This window comes from Delphinus delphis, chromosome 14 (genome assembly GCF_949987515.2).
Source record: "Delphinus delphis chromosome 14, mDelDel1.2, whole genome shotgun sequence".
In the NCBI taxonomy this organism is placed as follows: domain Eukaryota; kingdom Metazoa; phylum Chordata; class Mammalia; order Artiodactyla; family Delphinidae; genus Delphinus; species Delphinus delphis.
This window is the reverse complement of record NC_082696.1, coordinates 11965182-11988044: the sequence shown is the minus strand read 5'-3', so window position 1 is coordinate 11988044 and position 22863 is coordinate 11965182. Positions and strand designations below refer to the sequence as shown.

General features: G+C 42.2%; 1 protein-coding gene across 1 annotated transcript in view; it reads left to right on the top strand.

Moving 5' to 3' along the window:
• Positions 1 to 22863, top strand: part of LOC132436828 (rho guanine nucleotide exchange factor TIAM2) — a 434430-nt gene that overhangs the window by 301367 nt on the left and 110200 nt on the right. Inside the window, 1 exon segment of the mRNA XM_060029732.1 lies at positions 22358 to 22401. Coding sequence (XP_059885715.1) covers positions 22358 to 22401 — 44 coding nt within the window.

Below are 22863 nucleotides of genomic sequence, written 5' to 3'. Positions count from 1 at the left end.
CCTGCTCGGTGGGCTGGCAACAGTCTGTAATTTGCACACTCATGGGGACTCCGGAAGTAGGTTCCTTTCTGCCTTCTCCACTGGAGCACCAATGTTCCCTAGACTTTGTGGCACCAAAGAGGGCCTGTGGCCTCATTTATCCTGAGTGGGGTGACCAAGAGAGCTGTGCTCTGGGCTCCCGCAGGCACAAGACTGAAGCCTTAGGACTCTCTACCATGTGCATTTAATTTTTAGTGAAAAACATAATCTGGTGTTGTCTGTTTGTTCTGTTTTACGAGGTGGTTCTGGCTTCATGGTGAAGATAAACTAAAAGGGATGGAGAGAGCAGGGAAGAACCGTGAACATTGACTTCCGTTGTTTTGTAGGGTGATTGGGTGGAAGAGGGATGTAGGGTGTGTGTGGATAATGACAGAAAGACTGAACTTAATTAGTGGAATTTTTAGGATGGCTGATCTAAAGGCCGGGGAAGGAGGTCTCGTCTATCAGCTGGTTACTTCACAGTGGAATGTGCTCCCTAATGGAGAGAGCTGTGAACTTCCCATCACTCCATGTATTTAGGGAGAAGAGATGGGCCCATCTGTCAGGATACTGGAGGCGGTGCTCAAATTAGAAGCAAGACCAGGCTCGATAGATGACCTGCACAGTCTCTTCAAAAACTCAGATTCAGTTATTCTCTGAATTAAACTGATTAGGAACCTTTCAGCTAAAACAGTTTCACTTCAGTCCCTAAAAAGAAAATACTGTGAGTGGAGTGAGAGGCAGAATATAACGCTCCTTAATTACATTTAGTTCTGGGCAGATTACTTGTACTTTCCTAAACATTCTGATATAACCCTTCAAAAATATAAACAGATGTGTCTAGTGGTTAATATTTATAAGGCAGGATTTTGCAAGCATCATTCCTAAATGATTTTTTTCTGCTAAATTTTTTCATTTTACCTTAGCTGAAACTCATTTTGTAGTTTTATTTTTGGTAGCATGATTATTAATACAGATTTTGTCATTTATATAAAAATTTTACCTGTTCCTTATTATAAAGCATTCTATTTAATTTCAAATTTTAGCATTTGACACATTGTCATAACTGTTAATTGTCAAAGTGTATTTAATTTGGATATAAGGACTTACAGAAAAAAGCCTTTTAAAGGAAAACTTTTTTTAAGAATTTGTTTTAAATCTTAATTTTTACATCACTTAATATTTGCTCATTCTTACAAAAGTAATTAACTGGTCATTTGGTTAAATTATCAGAGCTAGCTTGTTATGGAATGTAAGGTACCACTTGGACTTTATAAACATTTACACCATAAAATCTCTCATTTTCATGATAATTGTCTCCATTAAAATTTTCTTTTGCACATTTGGTGCCTTTAAAATGCTTAGAAAAAGATTGTATTATGAAATTTAGATTCGTTGTGGTTTTAAAGCAATACATACCATGCTAGTATTGGATATATATTTTTCTATCCCTATATCCCCTCCCTCTTGGACCTCCCTCCCACCCCCCAGTATTGCATTTTGAAGCATCTCAAAATTGACTTAATTTTGTAGGCGCCTCCAGTTCGCTTTTAAAAAGTTAAAAATCCATTTTGGTCTTTATTTTGTTCTCACTTAATAAATACTAAGTTTTCCATTGATTCTATGGGGGTGCTCTGTTTTCTTCTTTTTATTTACTTATTTATTTAGAAGATGTTGGGGGTAGGAGTTTATTAATTAATTAATTAATTTTTGCTGTGTTGGGTCTTCGTTTCTGTGCGAGGGCTTTCTCTAGTTGTGGTGAGCAGGGGCCGCTCTTCATCGCGGTGCGCGGACCTCTCACTATCGCGGCCCCTCTTGTTGCGGAGCACAGGCTCCAGACGCGCAGGCTCAGTAGTTGTGGCTCACAGGCCTAGTTGCTGCACCGCATGTGGGATCCTCCCGGACCAGGGCTCGAACCCGTGTCCCCTGCATTAGCAGGCAGATTCTCAACCACTGTGCCACCAGGGAAGCCCTCTATTTTCCTCTTAATCAACATTTGTGAAGCTGTGGTTTTAAAGCAGTGTGTACCATGCTAGCATTACATTTTGAATGATCTTAAAGTCAACTGATTTTAAAGATGCACGGCCGTGGGCCGCTCAGGCATCTTCTTGAGGCCGAAGCATCCTGGAATGGGAAACGCTACAGGAGAACCACTGGGGAATTTCAAGTGGAAACTCTGAAAGTTGTGCTCAGTGGGCATTGAGAACTTGTGGGTGGCTTATTTTAAATAAAGGAGTTTTAGAGGCTTCCGACACAAAGACATAGACTGCACCACATTCTCTTTTCTTTTTAATAATTTTATTTAAATTATTTATTTATTTGGCTGCTTTGTGCAGCTTGCAGGATCTTAGTTCCCCGACCAGGGATTGAACCTGGGCCCTTGGCAGTGAAAGCACAGTGTCCTAATCACTGGGCCACCAGGGAATTCCCAGATGCTCTTTTCTTTGCATGTTCAGCCCCACTACCATCATCACTGTCATCTCCCACTCATTCATTCACTGACTCAGTGGATACGTATTGGGTATTCATCATGTGCCAGTCACATTTTAAAGGACTAGACGTAACAGTAGACACTTTTAACAAGATCTCTGCTTTATGGAGTTTGCATTCTCAGACAGGCACTGTGTTAAACAATCAATGTGTATTATTTTACTTAATCCTTACAGCAGCTCTGTGAGGTAGGTAATATTATCCCCATTTTGTAGATTGAGAAGCTAAGTTAAGTGATGTGTCCAGTATCACACAGTGGGGTCTGAGGTCAGGGCAGAGGGACTCTAATGGCTGGGCCCTGAGCTGTTTTGCTGGCTCCCAGGGAACAATGACTGGGTAGCAAATGAATTGCACGTGTCAGTTGTACATTTGTGTGGGTTTTCAGTGTCACACGTGGGAGGTGAAACCTTCACGGCAGTTTGGATATGAAGGCCAACCATGCATGCTTTCACTTGTCTCTGGTCTAATTCAGAAGCATTTGGTTTTAGAAACAGACTTGTGCCTAGACACAACTAGATTTGTGCCTTTTGATGAAGTGGGGAGAAAAGTCACCTCCCCAAGTAATATTTCTTCGGATTTTAGGGTTTTCACATGAATGTTTTGCAGGTTTCATTTTCTTCTGGTATTGCCTTCATCTAGGACATTTTTGCAATGACATTACTCAAGTTCCGTGTTTTTTTCAGCCCACGTTATTTGAAGTATTGCTTTTCCATCAGCAGCAAACTAAAAGCTCTTTCAGCACATGAGCGTGTTGTGGAGTTCTTCACTCATTTGTGTAACTTCCTCAAAGGTGGATGTTTATATTTGTGAGAGATTATTTGATCTTTTGGAATGCTGTTTGGGTAAAAGTAATTTATGTTTTTAGCCTTTATTTATTATTACTATTATATTTTACATATATGTGTGTGTGTATCTATATATATATCCAGATGAAGCCCTTAGAATTGACTGTAGATTGTCAGTAAAGAATGACACTTGGGGGCTTCCCTGGTGGCGCAGTGGTTGAGAGTCCGCCTGCCGATGCAGGGGACACGGGTTCGTTCCCCGGTCTGGGAGGATCCCACATGCCGCGGAGCGGCTGGGCCCGTGAGCCATGGCTGCTGAGCCTGCGTGTCCGGAGCCTGTGCTCCATGACGGGAGAGGCCACAGCAGTGAGAGGCCCACGTACAGAAAAAAAAAAAAAAAAAAAAAAAGAATGATGCTTGGGACTTCACTGGTGGTGCAGTGGTTAAGAATCCACCTGCCAATGCAGGGGACATGGGTTAGAGCCCTGGTCCGGGAAGATCCCACATGCTGTGGAGCAACTAAGCCCCGTGCACCACAACTACTGAGCCCGCGTGCCTAGAGCCCATGCTCCACAACAAGAGAAGACACTGCAGTGAGAAGCCTGCACACCACCACGAAGAGTAGCCCCTGCTCTCCACAACTAGAGAAAGCCTGCGCGCAGCAAAGAAGACCCAATGCAGCCAAAAATAAATAAATAAACAAACAAACACATAAATAAACAAAAAAGGAGTGGTCTCAGCTATATATGGCTTCACTCTTTTTCTTTTAAATTTTATTGGAGTATAGTTGTTCAGTTATACATATACATATATTCAGTCTTTTTTAGATTCTTTTGTCATATAGGTTATCACAGAATATTGAGTAGAGTTCCCTGTGCTATGTAGGTCCTTGTCGGTTATCTGTCTTATATATAGTAGTGTGTGTATGTTCATTCCAAGCTCCTGATTTATTCCTCTCCCTGCCCCATGTTTCCCCTTTGGTAACCATAAGTTTGTTTTCGATATCTGCAAGTCTGTTTCTGTTTTGTAAATAAGTTCATTTGTATCATTTTAAAAAATCAGATTCCACATATGAGGGATATCATAGGATATTTGTCTTTGTCTGTCTGACTTACTTCACCTAGTCTGGTAATCTCTAGGTCCATCCATGTTGCTGCAGATGGTGTTATTTCATTCTTTTTTACGGCTGAGTAATATTCCCTTGTATAAATGGACCACATCTTCTTCATCCATTCATCTGTTGATGGACATTTAGGTTGTTTCCATGACTTAGCTACTGTAAATAGTGCTGCAATGAACATTGGGGTGCATGTATCTTTTTTTTCTTTTATTTACTGTTTTATACAGCAGGTTCTTATTAGTCATCCATTTTATCCACACCAGTGTATCCATGTCAATCCCAATCTCCCAATTCATCACACCACCATCCCCACCTGCCGCCGCTTTCCCCCCTTGGTGTCCATACGTTTGTTCTCTACATCTGTGTCTCAATTTCCGCCCTGCAAAACTTTTTTTATACAGCAGGTTCTTATTAGTTATCTATTTTGTACATGTTAGTATATATATGTCAATCCCAATCTCCCCCCCAATCTTTTATTAAGAAAATTTGCAAAAATACAGAGAAGTCCAAAGAATTGTATAGTGAACAACAAACCCACCACGTGAATTCTGTAATTGTTAACATTTTGCGGTATGTGCTTTTACATGTGTCATTTTGCATGGTGTGTTTGAGGACAGAATACTTCTTAAGTAGTAATTTACATAATGCTCAGAGATCTTTGCCAAGGAATTCAGTTTTAGATGCCTGTTAATGCATATGTCCAGTTATATTATTATGTCAGAGTGAGGCATTAGAGAGAGAAAGTCTAGGTTTTATGATATGGAAATATGCTGGGTTTTGTAATTTCAGGATGGAGTACTAAATTGAGAGTATTTTGCTGTAGTTGGACAAAGTCTAAAGAACTTGAAAAATCTGACATAGTTTGAAACCCCAAGTGACTCTATAAATTTGTAGAACTAAAGTTATTTGGGTGACCTCAGTGATATGGAGCCAGGCAATGCAAACCCATTGGAAGTGTCTGAGGAATGTCAGAGATAAGTCAGTCTTCTGGGTAGTTCTGGCTTAGAGCAATCTACGTGTAAAATGTATCAAAAGGTCAGAATTGTCTTAAGAATAATAGGGATGTGCAAGTGTTTCCACGCAATTAATTGTTCTTCTGATACTTTTTCCACCCTCAGAAACATATCTCTTTAAAACTTCCTTCGTCTTTCTGACATAATTCCCCTCTTCTCCTTCACATCAAGGGGCTGTTCTTCTGTCTTGAGGTTGTTTGGAAGACATATGCTTGTTTTATGCTGGCTGATATTTTCTTTTACTTAATTTTTTTGGTAACAGAAATGATGGTGCTGGATCTAAAAGAATAGGAGCTAAGTGACTTAAACAGCATCCTTGCTTCTTCTGTATTTACCCAGAGAATTTTTAAATACAGACACACGTCAAATTAACATTTTGGGAATTCCCATGTTTTCTGTTATGTGACTTGGCTTCCCTGGCAACCTTCTGACTTCAGTCCCAGGGGTTGTGGCTACTTGGGTGGCAGGTCCTGAATCTGCTGCCTGCTGCTGACCTTGGGCATGTCACTTAAAGCCTCGTTTCTGATTTGCTAACTGAGGGGCTTGGAGCAAGGAATTTTTCAGGTTTTCTCCACCAGCACTAAAAATTCCTTGGTTCTATGTTCACTAATTTAAGTTTCTGTGGAGGTTAGAATACTTTTTATAACTATTGGGCTGATGATCTTAGGTAATGGCCCTTATTATTTGTCAACTAAGATTAGAAAGTGTATTTTCAAGCATGTATTAACTACATGGAAACTAGATGGAAACAACATTCTGTTTGCACATGTGTGTACCTGTATGTATAGATTATGCATGTGTACATATGTATTCATTTTTCATGCAAGATAAGGAATTAAAAGCTTATATGTCTAAACTAGAATCTTGTCTTTAATATTATGTAAGAATCTTGTCTGTTGCATGTATAGAGCCATTCACATTTTTTAATGAAAAGTTATTTTCTTAAAAAACTCTTGCCATGTGTTTGTCCAGGATAACTTGGAAACTTCTGCTTAAACTGTTTTCTTCTATGGACTATGATTTCAAAAATTGAAACAAATTAAAATTGAAAATCTGCTCCACAGATGTAACCTTGTTTTCCCATTTGGCAACCCCTCCATCCCCAGTAACTAATATAAAATGATCTGAAAATGTTGCTTTATCTTTTGGGCATACTTTAAATGGAAGGTCTTTCATCAAAAGGTACAGCAAGACTTAACCCTTAAACCTCTGGTCTATCCCTTTTTTTTTTTTTTTTTTTAACAATTCCATGTTAATTTTTGAGAAAATAGTGACCCTTTGAGATAACAGGGCCTTCCAGCATAGGGCACTGTAGGGCACTGCTACTTCACTGAAAAACGAAGTAACTCCAGCAAGGCACACAGAGTTAAGTATACACCCGCTATTTTGCAAATCACAAAATTATTCTGAAGGGCTGCTCTTGAGGCAGGGTTTTTATGACCATCACATTCCAGCTGTGGTTTTGGAGACAGAATGTTTACTACCGCTGGAAACACAAGGATGGTAGGTGTGTATTCTTCCTGCTGAAAAGGCTTAAAAAAACAGCTGAGGTTCCCTTCAAGTGAGTAAACCTTTATTCAGCAAACTCTGGAGGCGCGTTCCTATGGAACTTTGGTGGTAATTCTGGAATGTGAGGCCAACAGCAGCGCAGTCATGGGCGAGCCGAGGCCCTGACGGCAGGCTGTCCTGCCTAATCGCTGCCGGCAGCCCATGGAAAACCACTTTCTGGTTAAGTCTGCATCATACTCCTCCACCAATGGAAAAAATTGAACATGATGAGGGTGTGTAGCTAGCAGACAAAAATATATCCAGCATTGCACAGGATCTGTTTTTAGCTCTTAACGGCCGAGCATTTGAAGTGTTAGACGTTGTTTCCTGCCTTACCATGGGCAGGAAGAAGAGGGAGTCCACGGATGTGTATATAGACCTTGACTCTGGGAAACTTGGTGGACTAATTAAAAGAGCCTGAGAAGAACTGGCTACGTCCAAAGTTCTGGCAAAGGTAAGGGTATAAAAGTTTATTTTCCCCCTTTTGCAGTTGAGACTTCATGTTATATGTGAGATATCTGTGTTTCTTGAAATGTTCCTTTTGGTAACGTCGTTATGTGCTGAATTTTGTTTTCCATTATTTTGTACTTGGGCTGCCCACGTTGGTGTGCATGAGGGAACAGTCCCTTTCACGTTGAGTGTCTGTATGCTTTCACACACCTATTAGTGCTTTATCACAGCTGCCCATCCCGTTTTAACTAATTAACTCTCTCCCAAAGCTGATGGTATATGTTGTATGGATTTATTTTTCCTGCTATCTCAGGAAAGTGCCATTTCTCAGTCTGACCATGTGAAAGCACTGATGACCATGACCTTATCTTTCCCAGTTAATTCTTTCAGGGCACGAAGGGAAATGAAAATGTGCGCAGAGATTATATTTTATAGTTTCCTGCTCATTATGTAACTTGCTCAGGCCTTACTTTTGAGCTGAGTGAGCTCCTTGGTTTAAGAGTTTCGGCTTGTAATTTGATGTTCACTCTTTATTCACGTTTATCCTTAACTTTTGTCTCCAACTTTCTGAGAAAGAAAGGGAATCCTTCGTCGTGTGTGTGTGTGGCGGGGGGAGGGGGTGGCGGCGGCAGCGGGGAGCACTTTATTTAAGTAGGATGATTGATTCATGTTATAACCCCTCAGGGGCGGCTCATTCATTAGGCGTCTGTCTGAGCACTGAGTTTATCAGCAAGGACTGAGGGACCCGTCCTGGCAGAGCACTTCCCTCAGCTTTATGTTAATTTGGCCAAGCATGTAATTCTCGGAAAATTGGTAGGTGGAGAGACAGAAATAGGAAGCTTTCTTGCAGTCATTGTAACTTGGAAGATTATTTATAGAATTTCTGGAAAGTAAGTGTACTGAAGAACAGCTGCTAGAGTTTTCCCTAACACGTCTCAGCGTTTCACTGTGGCCCTCCGTCATACTTAGGGATTCTAAGTTTTGTACTTACTTTCAGCTGAATGAGGTTATGAGTTATTTTAAGGTGGGTGATGTGTGTGCCTCTTCAGTGTGTGTCTTCCTTTACAGAAATGTCTTTTAGGGATGGAGGAATGTGAGTGCTGTCCAGGTAGGTTAGAATTAATAGAAATGCTGGTAGTGTTTTATTTCTTGCTCTTCCTTTGAAAGTAGAAATTGCTGCTGTGACAGAGCCGGCAGCCACGTAGAGCAGGGACAGAGCAAGCCCCACCTGTCTTCTTGTGCAGTCGCATTAACACATGTCAGCCACTTTGATTTTCACCAGAGCTTGTAGACAGAAACTGAAGTCTGTTGAAGAACCTTCTGACTCCACTCCATACTGACATGGTGTTTTGAATGCAAGTAGATAACACCTTTCTTTCAATACTTCAGTGCAGAGGGAGTGACTTGCAAAGCCTTCTGCTTACCCCAGGCCTGATCTAGGAGGCCTAGAAGTGCGAGATAAGGGCTGGGCTCCTTGCCAAGAGATTATCCTTCTGAAGTGGTCCTTCACTTAACCACTGAGTAGAGCAGATGATTCTGTCTTGGTGGTCCAAGACTGTGTTCGAGAAGAGCCATATTCCCTTTTCCAGAAGTATAAAGTTAGCGTAGGGTCCCTGCGACCTCTTCCTATTCAACAGCTATCGAATGAATGTGGAAACAACACAGAGAGAAGCCTAGAGGGAAAAGCTCACACTCCTTAAATACCTAACGGGGCCCCTTTCTGTGTCTGTCTGTGCCTTCAGGTTTAGCCCACTTTGTAAGACTCACTTACATAAAGATAATAAACCCCATTAGTGAGATCCCTTAAAAGGGGAGTAATAAGAAGTATAAATAAATAAATAATAATTTGCATCTGTCATTTGAAATTGTGTTCCTTAAATAAGGAACAAGATAAAATGGTTTTACTGGAGAAACTAAAAAAAAAAAAAATTAGATAAAGGTATGGACTCAAAATAAATAGCAATAATATTAGAGACAGGGAAAAGAAATAATAGTAGTTGATAAACCTGAATTTCTGGCTGTTGACACAGAAAGGTTCTAAACATTGTGTTTATAACAGTTTGAATTTTAGTAATGGTGGGTTGAGTGTCTTTTGATTATTCAGTTCTATCTCAGATGGACTCCCAAATGCTAGGAGGTGTTAATGTCAGTATCCCAGGAATACATGGTACACTCTATTGTCAGCTATTTATAGTCTGTAGTGTTGTAGAGTTGAAAGGGACCTTAGGCAATCTTTCAAATGGGAAAACTGAAAACCTACAGAAATGAAATGGCATGTCCAAAGTTACCAAGATGGTTGGCTGCTGGGCTGGGATGTGATACCAGTTATCTTGTTGGTCTTTCCCTACACTACCTGTCTCTTTAATTGGGAATACTTTGGCTCATTCTGGTTTATCTTTTTTTTTTTTTTTTTTGTGATACGCGGACCTCTCACTGTTGTGGCCTCTCCCGTTGTGGAGCACAGGCTCTGGACGCGCAGGCTCAGCGGCCATGGCCCACGGTCCCAGCCGCTCCGCGGCATGTGGGATCTTCCCGGACCGGGGCACGAACCCGTGTCCCCTGCATCGGCAGGCGGACTCTCAACCACTGCGCCACCAGGGAAGCCCCTCTGATATAAATTGACACATACGTACCCGTTTTCCTCTGTCCCTCCCTCCCTCTCTCTCTCCCTCCCTTCCTTCCTTCCTTCCTTTCATTGACTTACATACTTACTTACTTACCAAACCAGACAGGCCTAAAGCTCTAGTCAGAGACAAGACAAAGACTTTTGTTTTTCTTGGATCCTAATGAAGTTCAAAGCTGTACACTCAGTCGATGGTCATCATTCCCATTGACTATTGCCAGAGAGAGAGTTAGGTGCCCATGTGTTAACCTGTATGATAAGGCAGCTTTGGCTAGACTTCATCTGTCAATCTGTCCCTCTTTGTGGCCTTATATCGAGAGGTTTTTTTCCCCATGATCCCACTCTAATAGAAGACTGACGTTTTCATTAGTTCTGTGCCTGACGAGAGGCTCTGGAAGGGAACAGAAGACAGCAGATGGACTTTAGCTTTGGTGCCAAGGTAATGTAAGGCCCTTTTGGAAAAATAAACTTTACATATAAAGTGATAGACTAAGTAATCATTTTGTTCTAGGAAAGGGATGTGGTAAGTGCTGCAGGTAGTGTTGGGATGAAGTGGGTCCAGGGTGTTCCTAAAACTTAAATAAAGGTTTAGAAATCCTGGGTATCTTTAGGACAACACTGGAAAGAAATTATAATCCCCATCCTGTTTTTGTACTTGACCTTGACACATCTCTAGTTGCAGAATTGAGTAGGATTGCTGAGATGTGAAGGGCTAAAGAGATGCGGAGTGTATGGGCTGGGAAAGACAAAAGCTAAACGTCCATACCATTGAAAGCCAATGAAAAGAAACTCTGAGTGGAGAGAATGAAAATAGATTTGTTTTCAAGTCATCTGTAGCCACTCCTGGAAGGTAGAGTGACAAGTGAAAGGCAGCATTGTTCACAGACAGACATAAGCCAAGAAAAACCAAGATATCAAAGGTAATAGAGAGTAAAGAGCTTCACGAAAAGCGTACCCCCATTCATGGAACACAGACACACACACAGAGTCACATACATGTATATACATATAGATTCCATTGACAATTGATCACAAATTAATCAAAAGTTAAATACAAAACAACTCCCAAACCCAGAAGTAACCGGAACATAGCAAAAACCTTGACTTACTTTTTCTACCCTACATGTGACCTAGAGAGGAAAAAAACTGGAAATTATAAGAAGGCACAGTGAGAAATAATTTGCCAAAAAGTTCCTTACTAGAGTTGATACCCTTTTGTCCTGGTGCCTTACCTCATGTGTTTATTATTAGTTCTCAGATGTTTTTCTGAAGTTTCTCTAATAGAGCGTCGTGGCTCCAGGGCCAGTTCCCCCTCTGGTGCATGAACAGGCTTGGGGAGAAGCCTCCTTCCCCTTTGGCTAATAAAGGACAACACCAGAATTTCCCCTCTCTCTCCTGCCACATCAAATTCTCGGATTTACACACACACACACGCACACACGCACACACACACACTTCTTTTACATTCCTACCGCCTGATTCTCCCTTCTTTACAGTAAAACTCCTTGACGAGTTATCTCTATTCACCATCTTCAATTTCATGGACCTCAGACTCACTCCAGCCCAGCTTCCTCCACCTGGACTCTGCTCCGGTCAAGTTCACCGGTAGCCTGCACGGTGCTGAGTCTGGGGCTCTGTTCTCAGTCCTTGTTGCATGAACTCCCAGAAGCATTTGGTCCTTGCTCATGATCTCCTCCCTGAAAAGCCTTTTTTCAGTTGGCTTTGTCAGCAACGTATTTTCTTGGTTTCCTCTTAATTGGATCCACTGACCGACCGCTCTTCCTGTTTCTCCTTATTTCTTGGCCTCTTGGTGTTGGAGCACTACCGGGCCTCTTTGGGCCTCTTCTCTTCCCTTTGTTTACTTATTCCCTCGGGGGGCTCATCCAGTGTATGTTTTAAATACCATCTTCACGTGGGTGATAGAAAATTTGTACCTCAGGCCCATCTCTCCCTGGAACTCTAGGCTCCTAAATCCCAGTGTCTACTCAGCGTTGCCACCTTGATGTCCAGTGGGCATCTCCCACCTGATAAAAGCAGACCCCACCCCCTTCTCTTCCTCCCAAGCCCGCTCTGCTCTGCCCTTCCCATTCTCCCAGGGGCTTGGTCTGAGGATTGCGGTGTCGTCCTTGACCTGTCACCGCTCACTCCCAACCACCTGAGACTCCTGTTGGCTCTCCCTTCACCTGTCTCCAGACTCCTAACCCTCCCACCGGAGTCCCATCCACATCACCTCTCATGTGAATTATCCTCCCAGCCCAACAGGCCCTGGCTTCCCCCTTGCTGCCAGCAGTCCAGATCCTCAGGGCAGCTGCAGGGGTCCTCTTGAAATATGCCCCATGATGAGCCGTCTCTATTCACAGCCCTCTAATCACGACTTGCCATCTCAGTGTGAAAGCCAGAGCCCATACAGTGTCCCTTCGGGCTGCGCCCTCTGGTTCCTTGTCCCCTCCGAGGGCTCCTGCTCTAGCCGAGCTGACTTCCTGCCTGTCCACCAATCTGGGCATTTGTACCTTCTGTCCTCTGCTTCAGAGGCTCTTTCTTTCCCCAGAATCCGCATGTTCTCCCCTCCAGCAAGTCCTTGCTTAAATGTCACCAGTCATGAGGACTTCTCTGCTCCGCTTTCTAGACCTATAGCTCCCCTCTCCCGACATTGCCTGTTTCCCCCTTCCCCCTTTATTTTTTTGCTAAAGTACTTAATCGCCTTCTAATATATAATTTACTTACCTTCTTGGTTTATCGTTCAGTCTCCCCACTATAATATAAGCTCCACGAAAGGAATTTTTTTTTTGGGGGGGAAGGTGTATTTATTGCTGTATCCCAGGGCCCAGAACAGTTCTAGCACAGACTAGTTGCCCAGGAAACATTTGTCACATTATTCAATGGAAGTATATCCTGCTTAGGATACCCGATGAGGTAGCTAAAGCAACCTAATGTAAATGCTACATATCATTGACTGCCTGTGTTTTAGCTCAAAATGTAAATTTTATATTTTACTTTGTGATCTGTGTTTCTTTATTATGGCAACAATGTTTAAATTACTTAGCATTAGATGAAATGGAAACTTCAGGAAGATTCCCCTTGGTTATTCTATGGTCTTGATACTTAGAATGATGACCATGTAGCTTAAACTATCAAGAAAAAAAAGCTCTCATTTGTGCAATGTTGTTGCAAAGCAGCAGAACAGAATAACTACATTTTAAACTTCCGGCTCCTTAGTTAACTTAAAATTGCAGTTTTCCATTTTATCATGTTCCCATCCCCAGCTGTGGAAGCCTTTGCTGCTTGGAGAACGGATACCGCTGGGGAAAGGTATTTATGAAAGGGGCGTGGATCCCAATCATTCTTCTGAAGGAGGAAACTGAAAGTTAGATTGTACTTTTTAAAAAAAGATACGGGATGTTCTCAGGTTTAAAAAGCACAGAAACATTTAAAATTGTATTGATGTAAATACATATATTTTTTTAAAAATTAAAGAAATCCAGGGTGGATTTCTACCTTTGCCCCTTTGGGATCTTGGTCAAATTATTTAATCCCTGGAGGCTAACATTTCCTTTCCTATAAAACAGGGATGATCAGCTAAGCTCTTGGGGTTCTTGTGCCCTGGGTAGCCCTGGCATACAGCATCTCAGGACATATTAAATCCTTCCCTGTCTCTCTGCATGCCCATCTACTTGAGGTCTCAAAACTTTTCAATTCCTGTAAATTATGAAATTTAAACTATACGTACTAATGCTATTCTTTTCTTTTTTCCCCTGAAAGTTTCTGTAAAGTTACTAGCTAAAATCTAATCAGGTTTATTTTGAATAATGTATGATTTATGGAAAAGTTCAGCAGTGATTGGTTTAATTTTACCTTCAGGCCCAAGAACAACTTATATTGTGGCTTTAAGATGTAGACCTATAGAAATGAAGGCTTCAATCAGGCTACAAGCCGAATGGAAGGAAAACAGTTACACATTTATGAGGGTGAGGAAAGCCCCTGTTTAAATGAGGGGAGAAATGTGTGCTTTAAGCCTGTTCATTTTTTAACTTAAATGGAACAGTATATAATGAAGAAATACTTTGCTAAGAATAACCTGGTACCGTGACCGCGGTATATTTTGTTCACAGAACACGACTGAGGTTTAGGAGTGCGATGCCTGCTTCTGAGTTACTGAAGCACGTGCCTTACAGACAGGTCTCCGAGCCCGTGAGAAGCCATGTGGTTATAGCCCGGGATGCCGATGCACGGTCTTCTGTTTTCATCTTGGTGTGAAGCTTGGGAGGTGCCTACCCATGAACTCGCTTGTTGTGGAATGGCTCAGGTTCCTAAAAGTTAAAAAAGAGAGGTTATTTAAAAGTCATGCTGACCATTTTGAATCCCAAGTTACAAAAGAGGGTTATTTAAAAGTCATGCTGACCGTTTTGAATCTTGTGCATCTTTGGTTCCAGTCGTCACCAAAGCAGTATGAGGTCTGTAGAGACCAGGCTGTTGGCCAAATTGTGGATAAGACTCGAAGTACACTTGGGAGAAAATGCAGAGTGGGACTCAACATTTGATATATATATATTTTTAATGTCAGCGATATTTCTTTATAAATTTATTTTTATTTAATTAATTAATTTATTTTTGCCTGTGTTGGGTCTTCGTTGCTGTGCGCGGGCTTTCTCTAGTTGCGGCGAGCCGGGGCTACTCTTCATTGCGGTGCGCAGGCTTCTCATTGCGGTGGCTTCTCTTGTTGCGGAGCACGGGCTCTAAGCACACGAGCTTCAGTAGTTGTGGCGCGTGGGCTCGGTAGCTGTGGCCCTTGAGTGCAGGCTCAGTAGTTGTGGTGCATGGGCTTAGTTGCTCTGCGGCTTGTGGGTCTTCCCGGACCAGGGCTCGAACCTGTGTTCCCTGCATTGGCAGGCGGATTCTTAACCACTGTGCCACCAGGGAAGCCCCAACATTTGATACTTAAAAAAAATTCCGTGCTACTGTGTTAGAAAGAGCAGGGATGAAAGTGGATGAGATGCATTTTGATAATTTTTGAAAGAAAAATAAAAAAGTTTTATCTTTACATGGCTGGTTTTATTTTAGGCTATGTTAGTTCTGTAATTTTTATTGAAAAGTTGATTTTTAAAAAACCCCTGAAATATTTTCAGTTTCTGTGATGGCTCAGAGGTAGCTGGGCCTCTCAACTCACTGACATTCCAGAAACATACCAGTAATATTTGTGGGGCTGTTGGTCTCACCACGTCTCTCATAAACTCAATGCTGTTAAAGTTGTTGTAAACTCGCTTATTGATTCTGCAAATGTTTCCTGTTAATCATTGCTCCCCCTTCCTACACAAGCTGATAAGCCCCTCTGGGGAAGGGATCAGATCATATATCACTCTTGTTTCTCTCCAGTGCCCAGCACACGGGTGGATGTATAGGCGGGTCTGGGGAAATTCAAGTTGAGTTGGTGAGTGGAACTCTTATTTCACATCAGTTCCCAAGTTTCTGCGAACACTAAGGACATTTTCTTCTTTTGCCAACGCTGCCTCCCACGCTGGGCTTCGAGCTACTGATTACTGTGGACTCCTTCCCAGATGGTGTCCCAGAGTGTCCCTAGGAGACGGCTCATGTGTGGTGCTCCTGGGGACAGTGGGGAGGGCGCGAAGGTGATGGGCAGGGACAGGCAAGGTCTCCCCCAGCCTCCTCTCCCTCATCCCTCCTTCCCCTCTTACCTCTTCCTCCCCGTCTCTCTCAACGTTATCCCTGACACTTGTGCTCAGCCCCTGCTGCCCTTGTCACCTCTCCTGAGCAAGCTGGGGGCTTTCTCTGCTTAGTTCACTTGTTGATTCAGTCACATACGGATTCAGCAAGTGGTCCTGGAGCGCCCGTGTCTTTGGATTGCCATTTTCTATTCCTTGGAATGTCCTTTTCTGTCTCCATCTCGCAGAATCTCACACATCCTCAAGACACAGTTCTTTGGCTGACTTCTTTATGGGGTCATTTTTAACTTTCATAGGAAGGGTCTGAATGTCCAAGGAAAGTTCCTCTTAATCTGTAGCCTGCAGAAGGGTGGGGACGTCACATGTGGTGCCCAGAACTGCACATCAATAACGGAGAGTCCTTTTCTCTCTCGCTCTTCTTCTTTCTAGCTGAAGTGTTTGCCTTGGGTGATGATTCTTTGGATGTTTCAAGACTCTCTAGACTTGGGTTGTCCTTGGGTCTTATTAGAATGGATGTGCCATTCTGATGAAACTGCTACTTGCGGTTTTCTAAGTCATTGTTTTCAAGTTCTTTTTTCAGACCGTTACTCAAGGAGATATAATTTTACTTCACCACCCAATATACAGGCAAACATACAAGCACACAAAAAATTCTAATGTCATAGAACAATTTTTACCATTATTGGGATACAATTCTCTATTTTCTTATAGTCTCTGCTCCATTCCTATTCTATTCTGTTCCTTTGAAAATACTGGTATTAAATCATTAAATGAATTTCATGAGCCAACAATGCATCATGAACCCTTGGACAAACACTTCTGTAAGCAGTGCTGCAGATGTTCAAGTTTTTTTTTTTATGAAAACAGGTGTGAGTGCTGAGACCCCCGGCTTGTGAGAAATTGGCTTACTGAGGTGATGTGCTCTGCAGAAAGCTGGGCTATTGTCTCTGTGGAATTTATTGCTTTTCCCCTGCTGAATACCAGCCGTGTTTGTCGACTGAGGTCCTCTTAGGCATCCCTTCTGCAGATTGGTTTGTCTTTTCATCTGTTAATATGCATTTGGAAGGAATCCTGCTGAATTGAAATAGACCCAATGGGGCTCCACAATGGCTACTTAGCTTTTGACGCCCTTAGCAGCAGCCCGCTTTCTGCCCACTTTATTTATAAGGGTTACGCTCCCTCAGCACTATTCCTATGGAGACCAGATGTTCCTTTCTCCTGCCTCTTCATACAAATTGGGTTCAAGTTTTCTTATGATTAGAAATGAGCTCCTTCGAGTCCGGGTATCGGTGCATTTGGAGTGCGCTTCCTGGAGGCAAGATGGGAGAAGCAGCTTCAGGCCGTATTTACAGAGTTTGTTAGTAAGTTTGGGTCCTTGACAGAGTTTGAATGCTTTGGTTTTAGATTTTCCGGCATATTTGTTCTTGTATTTTAGTGTTTTTACTGAGACAGGCAGTAACATTTTAAGGCAGGGTTTCTCAGCCTCAACACTAATGACGTATGGAGTCAAGTAATTATTTATTGTGGGGACTGTCCTGTGCGTTGTAAGATCTTTAGCATCTCTGAACTCTACCTGCTCGATGCCAGCGCCCCAGCGTGACAACCAAAAATGTTTCTAGATATTGCCAAATGTCCCCTGGGGACCAACATCGCCGTGGCTGAGATTCGCCAGCTGTCCAGTGAACACTTAGGTTACATTTCTACACTTTCTAGCATGTAATAATACAAGTACATGATTTGTGTCATTGTTTCTGTTGACATTTGACACATGTGTGGCAAGTTAGATAGTTTTATATGCTGTAACTATTGGGGAATTGATCAAAATCAGTGCTAACAATGGAACTTGGAAAGTTCCAAATTTATATAATAAACATGTAATAATTAATGTACTGATTAATAGTTAATAAAATGAAACAGCAGACTGTTATAAGATCTGATATCGTAGTACACCAAGTTAAATTTATCACTAAAAATTAATAATAGTACTGTATATTTGTGTTCCACAGTTTTTTAGGTGGTTTCACATACATTTCCACACTTGATTCTCTATCCATGAAGTAGGTAGGACAGATATTTTTATCCTCAAGTTGCAAATGGGGAAAAAGAGATTCAGAAAGCATAAGTAGTTCGACCTAAAACTCACATGTTATTTAAGAGCTGGAAGCAGGTCTTAAACCCAAGTTCTGTGACACAAACCAGACAAGGATTCTGAGATTTGTCTCCTTAATGAGTGAAGCTCCCCTCAGCCTCCCACCCCTCAGTAAAGGGAACCAAGTAGATATTGTTATGATTAATGGTTAGTCCTTTTCTTATCTTTTTTCCAGCTCTTATCACTATCTGAAATGTTTGTCTTGTCCAGTGATGAGGCTCCTCTTTCAGTATAAAAATCTTTCTAAAGTTACGTGAGAAGCCTTGTTGGTATCTTGTTGAGCTCCCCTTAACTGCCTCGCCAAGGCGTAAGTCTGGCTTTTGTTCCGTGTCCCCACGCCTCCGTTCTGCTTGCCATCACCAGTCAGCCCCCAGCCCTCCGCACAGCCCCATCTGGCCTGCTTGGGTTGTCTCTGATTTCCCTGTAGTTGCTCCATCTGGGCAGCCGGCACAGGCGGAGACCAAGCAGAGTTGGAGGATTTTAGTTTCCTTTGCTCTGAACTCTATATTATGTGGAAGCAGAGAATTTGCCAGTCTGACACATGAGTTCAAGGCCAAGCTCAAGGCAAGTGAAGAAAAGGTAAATCTTGAATTTCCTCCTAGAAGTTTCCTGCTGTGAGGTTCAGTAGGTCACAGTGGCTGCTGGGATTCTGATGACGTATTTGTGGAATTCCTCCACATTGCCGGACATTTCTGGGGTGGTAATTGATTGCAATTTTAAAAAGTTTAAATTAGGAGTTTGGGATTAACATGTACACAGTACTATATATAAAATAGATAACAAGGACCTACTGTATAGCACAGGGAACTATACTCAATATTTTGTAATAAAGAATAAGGGAAAAGAATCTAAAAAAGAATGTGTATGTGAGATATATATATATATATATATACATATAAATACATATATATAACTGAATCATATGTATGTGAACCACTTTGCTGTACACCTGAAACTAACACAACATTGTAAATCAACTGGACTTGAATTTAAAAAAAAAAAGGAAAAATACTTCCATTCTTGTTTGTGATTTTAGCTTAAAAAGCTACATAGCACATTCATCAGATTGGGGATTGGAAGGGAATGTAGAAAACAAAAGACAAGGGTTGTTTTTAGGTTCAGGAGATGGTGATCAATTTTTTAAAATGCCAATATTTTATTATAATTATTCAATAAATAAAAAATAATTGTAAAAAAAGTATATACACAGCATAGAATATTTGTGAAGTCCACACAGTCTTAGCACCCTCTCATTTATTCCTGAGTAACGCACGTAAATTTTCTCTGGGTCAGCTGTGGGCCTTGTACGTTAGCGTACCTGATACTTATAACTGCAGGTTAGTGTACCAGTGTGCATGCTTTTTTCTCTTGGGGGCTTTTAGCTATTTCTTTTCTTTTTAAAAAATTTCACAGGAAATCTGTTATTTTGATATTGTCAGCCTGCTTTCTATCAATAAAAATTTTTTTTTTTAACTTAAATACCGTAATATTCCCTTAGTAAAAGTTCAGAGAGTCAGGGTTGCAGAAAACCTGACCTGTTTATTCTCTTGCTTTCAGACAAAAAAATCACAGCTGAAGTATGACAGATAAATAGCAGTTCAATTTGCCAAACTCCTCAGGGACAGATCTAAAGTTTCCCTCAGAGATTACCCTTCTCTGTCAATAAATTCCTCATAAATATTAGATAAATTCTTCTTGCTACAGTTTAAGGCTGTTTTCCTTTTGTGGGATTGATTGACTAGGGGTGTTGAACAGCTGGTCAGCATCGTCCACGTGTCACATTGCATGTTGTATCTGCCTTTCGGCTTTTCTCCAGGCAGTACTGTGTTAATTACTGAGACATCGCCTCATGGATTAATACATCAGTCTTTCAGCCACATCCTGTTGGGATGATTCCTGCTCTTAGTTTGTGCCCAGATCAACCTTCTAACAGGTGAAATTGCTTTCATTCAATTCAACAGGTGTTTATTAAATGCTTCCGTGAGCCCCAAAGTTGCAGGCCTTAATGGACAGCAACCTCAGAAAGGACAGGGTTCAGGGCTATGTGTTTTAAAATAGGACATGAAATTTTAAATTAAGCTATTTAACTTCACAAGGAGTAAGACAAGTTGAGGTTACAATCTGCTGCTGGGGCATAAACTTACAACCCTGAGCCATTCTGCACCTTTGAACCCCTGTCTTTGTGTGTCCTTGAGCGGCTGGCCCAGCGGGACCCTCTCTCAGCGGCAGCGTTATGCCGCTGGGTTGGGGGCCTTAAGCCAGTGCCGTGTGTGCTCGTCTTTGGGCACGTGATCTGGGATCAGAAGGGCCTGACAAAGAGCCGCCCAGGAGACTTTCACCTGTGCGTCATCCCTAGACCTTGGTCTTGATGAAAGTACACAAACACAAAGGCTCACGCCCATCAGCTTATTGTGTGAGGTCTCAGACCCGGCAGCTGGGAGCTTCTCTGGCCACTTTTAGTTCCTGTGTTAAAAGAGTATAGCTGAGAAAAGACAGACAACTCAGGTTTTGAAGTTTCAAAAGGTGGGGTTCTTGTGTTCTAGCTCCCGTGTCAGAGGTATCACGGGGGCCACTTTTTAGTGGCAGCTCAACCAGTGGCTCTTCTGCCTTTTAGATGTATGGGAGAGCTGCCCACGGGAAGGTGTGGTCAGTAACGTAGTAGGTACCATTTCAGACCTTGTTAGTTAGATGCTGGCCTCAGTCTTTATAAAGGCTGTTAGATCTCCTGCTGATGCCTAAGTGGGAAATCTTTGACATTAAAAAATGTTTTTTTCAATTTAAAATGTGTGTGTGTGGATCATCCCAGATAGACTTGTGTCTTTGGCCTCACTGGACATACTTAGTTCCCGTGCTAGTGCTTCATGAACTTTAAAAGTCACCATCGAACCCTCCAAAGAAGCTATACAAGTGGCTAATAAACCATGAAAAAATGCTCAACATCACTAATCATTAGGGAAATGCAAATCAAAACCACAGTAAGATATCATCTCATTACTGTAGGATGGCCACTATATAAAACAAATAGAAAATCACAAGTATTGGTGAAGATGTAAAGAAATTAGAAGTCTGTGAACTGTTGGTGGGAATGTAAAATGGTGCCGCTGCTATGGGAAACAGTATGGTGGCTCCTTGAAAAATGAAAACTAGAATTACCATATGATCCAGCAATTCCATTTCTGGGTATATACCCAAAGGAAGTAAAAGCAGAGTATTGAAGAGATATTTGTATACCTGTGTTCACAGCAGCATTATTCACAGTGGCCAAGAGGTAGAAAGCAGTCTCCAGGTATCCATTTACAGATGAGTGGATAAACAAATTGTGTACACATACAATGGAATATTATTCAGCCTTAAAAAGGGAGGAAATTCTGATGCATGCTGCAGCACGGGTGAGCCTCGAAGACATTATGCTAAGTGAAATACGCCAGTCACAAACAACAAATCCTGTATGATTCCACTTCCATAATGTGCCTGGAGCTATCAGATTCATAGACAGAAAATAGAAGGGTTGTTACAAGGGGCTGGGGGGAGGGGGGAGAGGGGGAGGTGGGGAGTTGTTTAATGTAGGAGGTTTAGTTTTGCAAGATGAAAAGCATTCTGGAGACGGACTGCGTAACGATGTGAACGTGCTTCACATTACTGTCTGTACACTTGAAATTGGTTCAGATGGTAAATGTTACATGTGTTGTACCACAATTACAAATAAAAGTTTTAAGAGGAAAAAAGTCACTAGTGGCCCCTCACTGCTCTGCTCGCTCTGTCTGTGGCAGAAATAAAGGCTTTGTGTCCGGCAATGAGCACAGCCAGATGGCGGCACCCCAAGCCCCCCTCCTCTTTCCCTCAAAGGTGGGCTTCCTGCCTCTAGCCTTGTGCAGTGAGACCCAAGCAGGTGCTGGAGAAAACCTTTTCATCTCATCCACCGGGTCTGCCTCTCTGACCCGCATTATTTTAGCCAAGGGCTGTTTCCCTGCGACTCTACATTTTGGGTTTTGTTTTTGCTGCTTCGTCAAATGGGGAACAGGGACCCGTTCTCGCCATACCAGGACGGTGCTTCTGTGAGTTGTTTTCCTAGCGGTGGTGACAGATGAGCCATGACTCAGGGCAGCACTTTCACCTGCTCTCCCCTGAAACAAAGGCGTACATTTGAATGCAGACTGTGTGGAGTGAAAGGCCCTTGCAAGGTTGGGGGGTGGGGGAGGGGTGGGGAGGGGTGGGGGAGGGGTGGGGGGAGGGGTTGGTCCTGGCTTCCTTCACATCTTCCGAACAACCCCGATGGATCAGGCTGCTCACAGACATTCCATTTATTATTTTGACAGGGATTCTGGGCACCTGTTGTTTCTTCAGGTAACTGACATGAAACCTTCGTTTAATGGGTGTTAAAGCTTGACAGAGTTTACTCCTATTTCTGCTTTTCAGGATCATTTCATGGACTCACTCCTCTCACTTGCTAACCATGCTGCCTTGCTCCCAGGACCCTGTCAAGTCGACTGACCATTAATCTCCCTCAGCGCACAGACCAGACTGCAGGTAAATCCTGCTCATGGGAGCTGCGGTTCATGTCTAGTTGCGTGACTGTGATTTGGGGGATTAGTAAAGGTTTAATTATTTGTTCCCATTATTTGCGTTTTAAACTGTGTTTGATAATTGTCACCAAAGAAACGTCAGCCCTTTTGAATTTTGTGGCTGTACGTTCTTAGGTACAAAAGAATTAAAATGAAAAGCCTGCTACATATATTTGGAGACATGAGTGGAAGCATCGCCTCCAACTTGCCTCAAACAGTGATACTGGTTAAAATAAAAAACTGAGGGTGGGGTGGGGGGGGGGGAGGTTTGGATCAAGTTTCACCTTGAATTTGGCTTAACTAATAGACTCCTTAAGCAAATTGGGGTGTTAAAGGGAATTGGAAGAATCTAACCGTTTTTTTTTTTTAATACCCACATTCTAACAAGTCAGCTTCAGACTTTTTTCTGTCATCAGGTCCTAAAGTG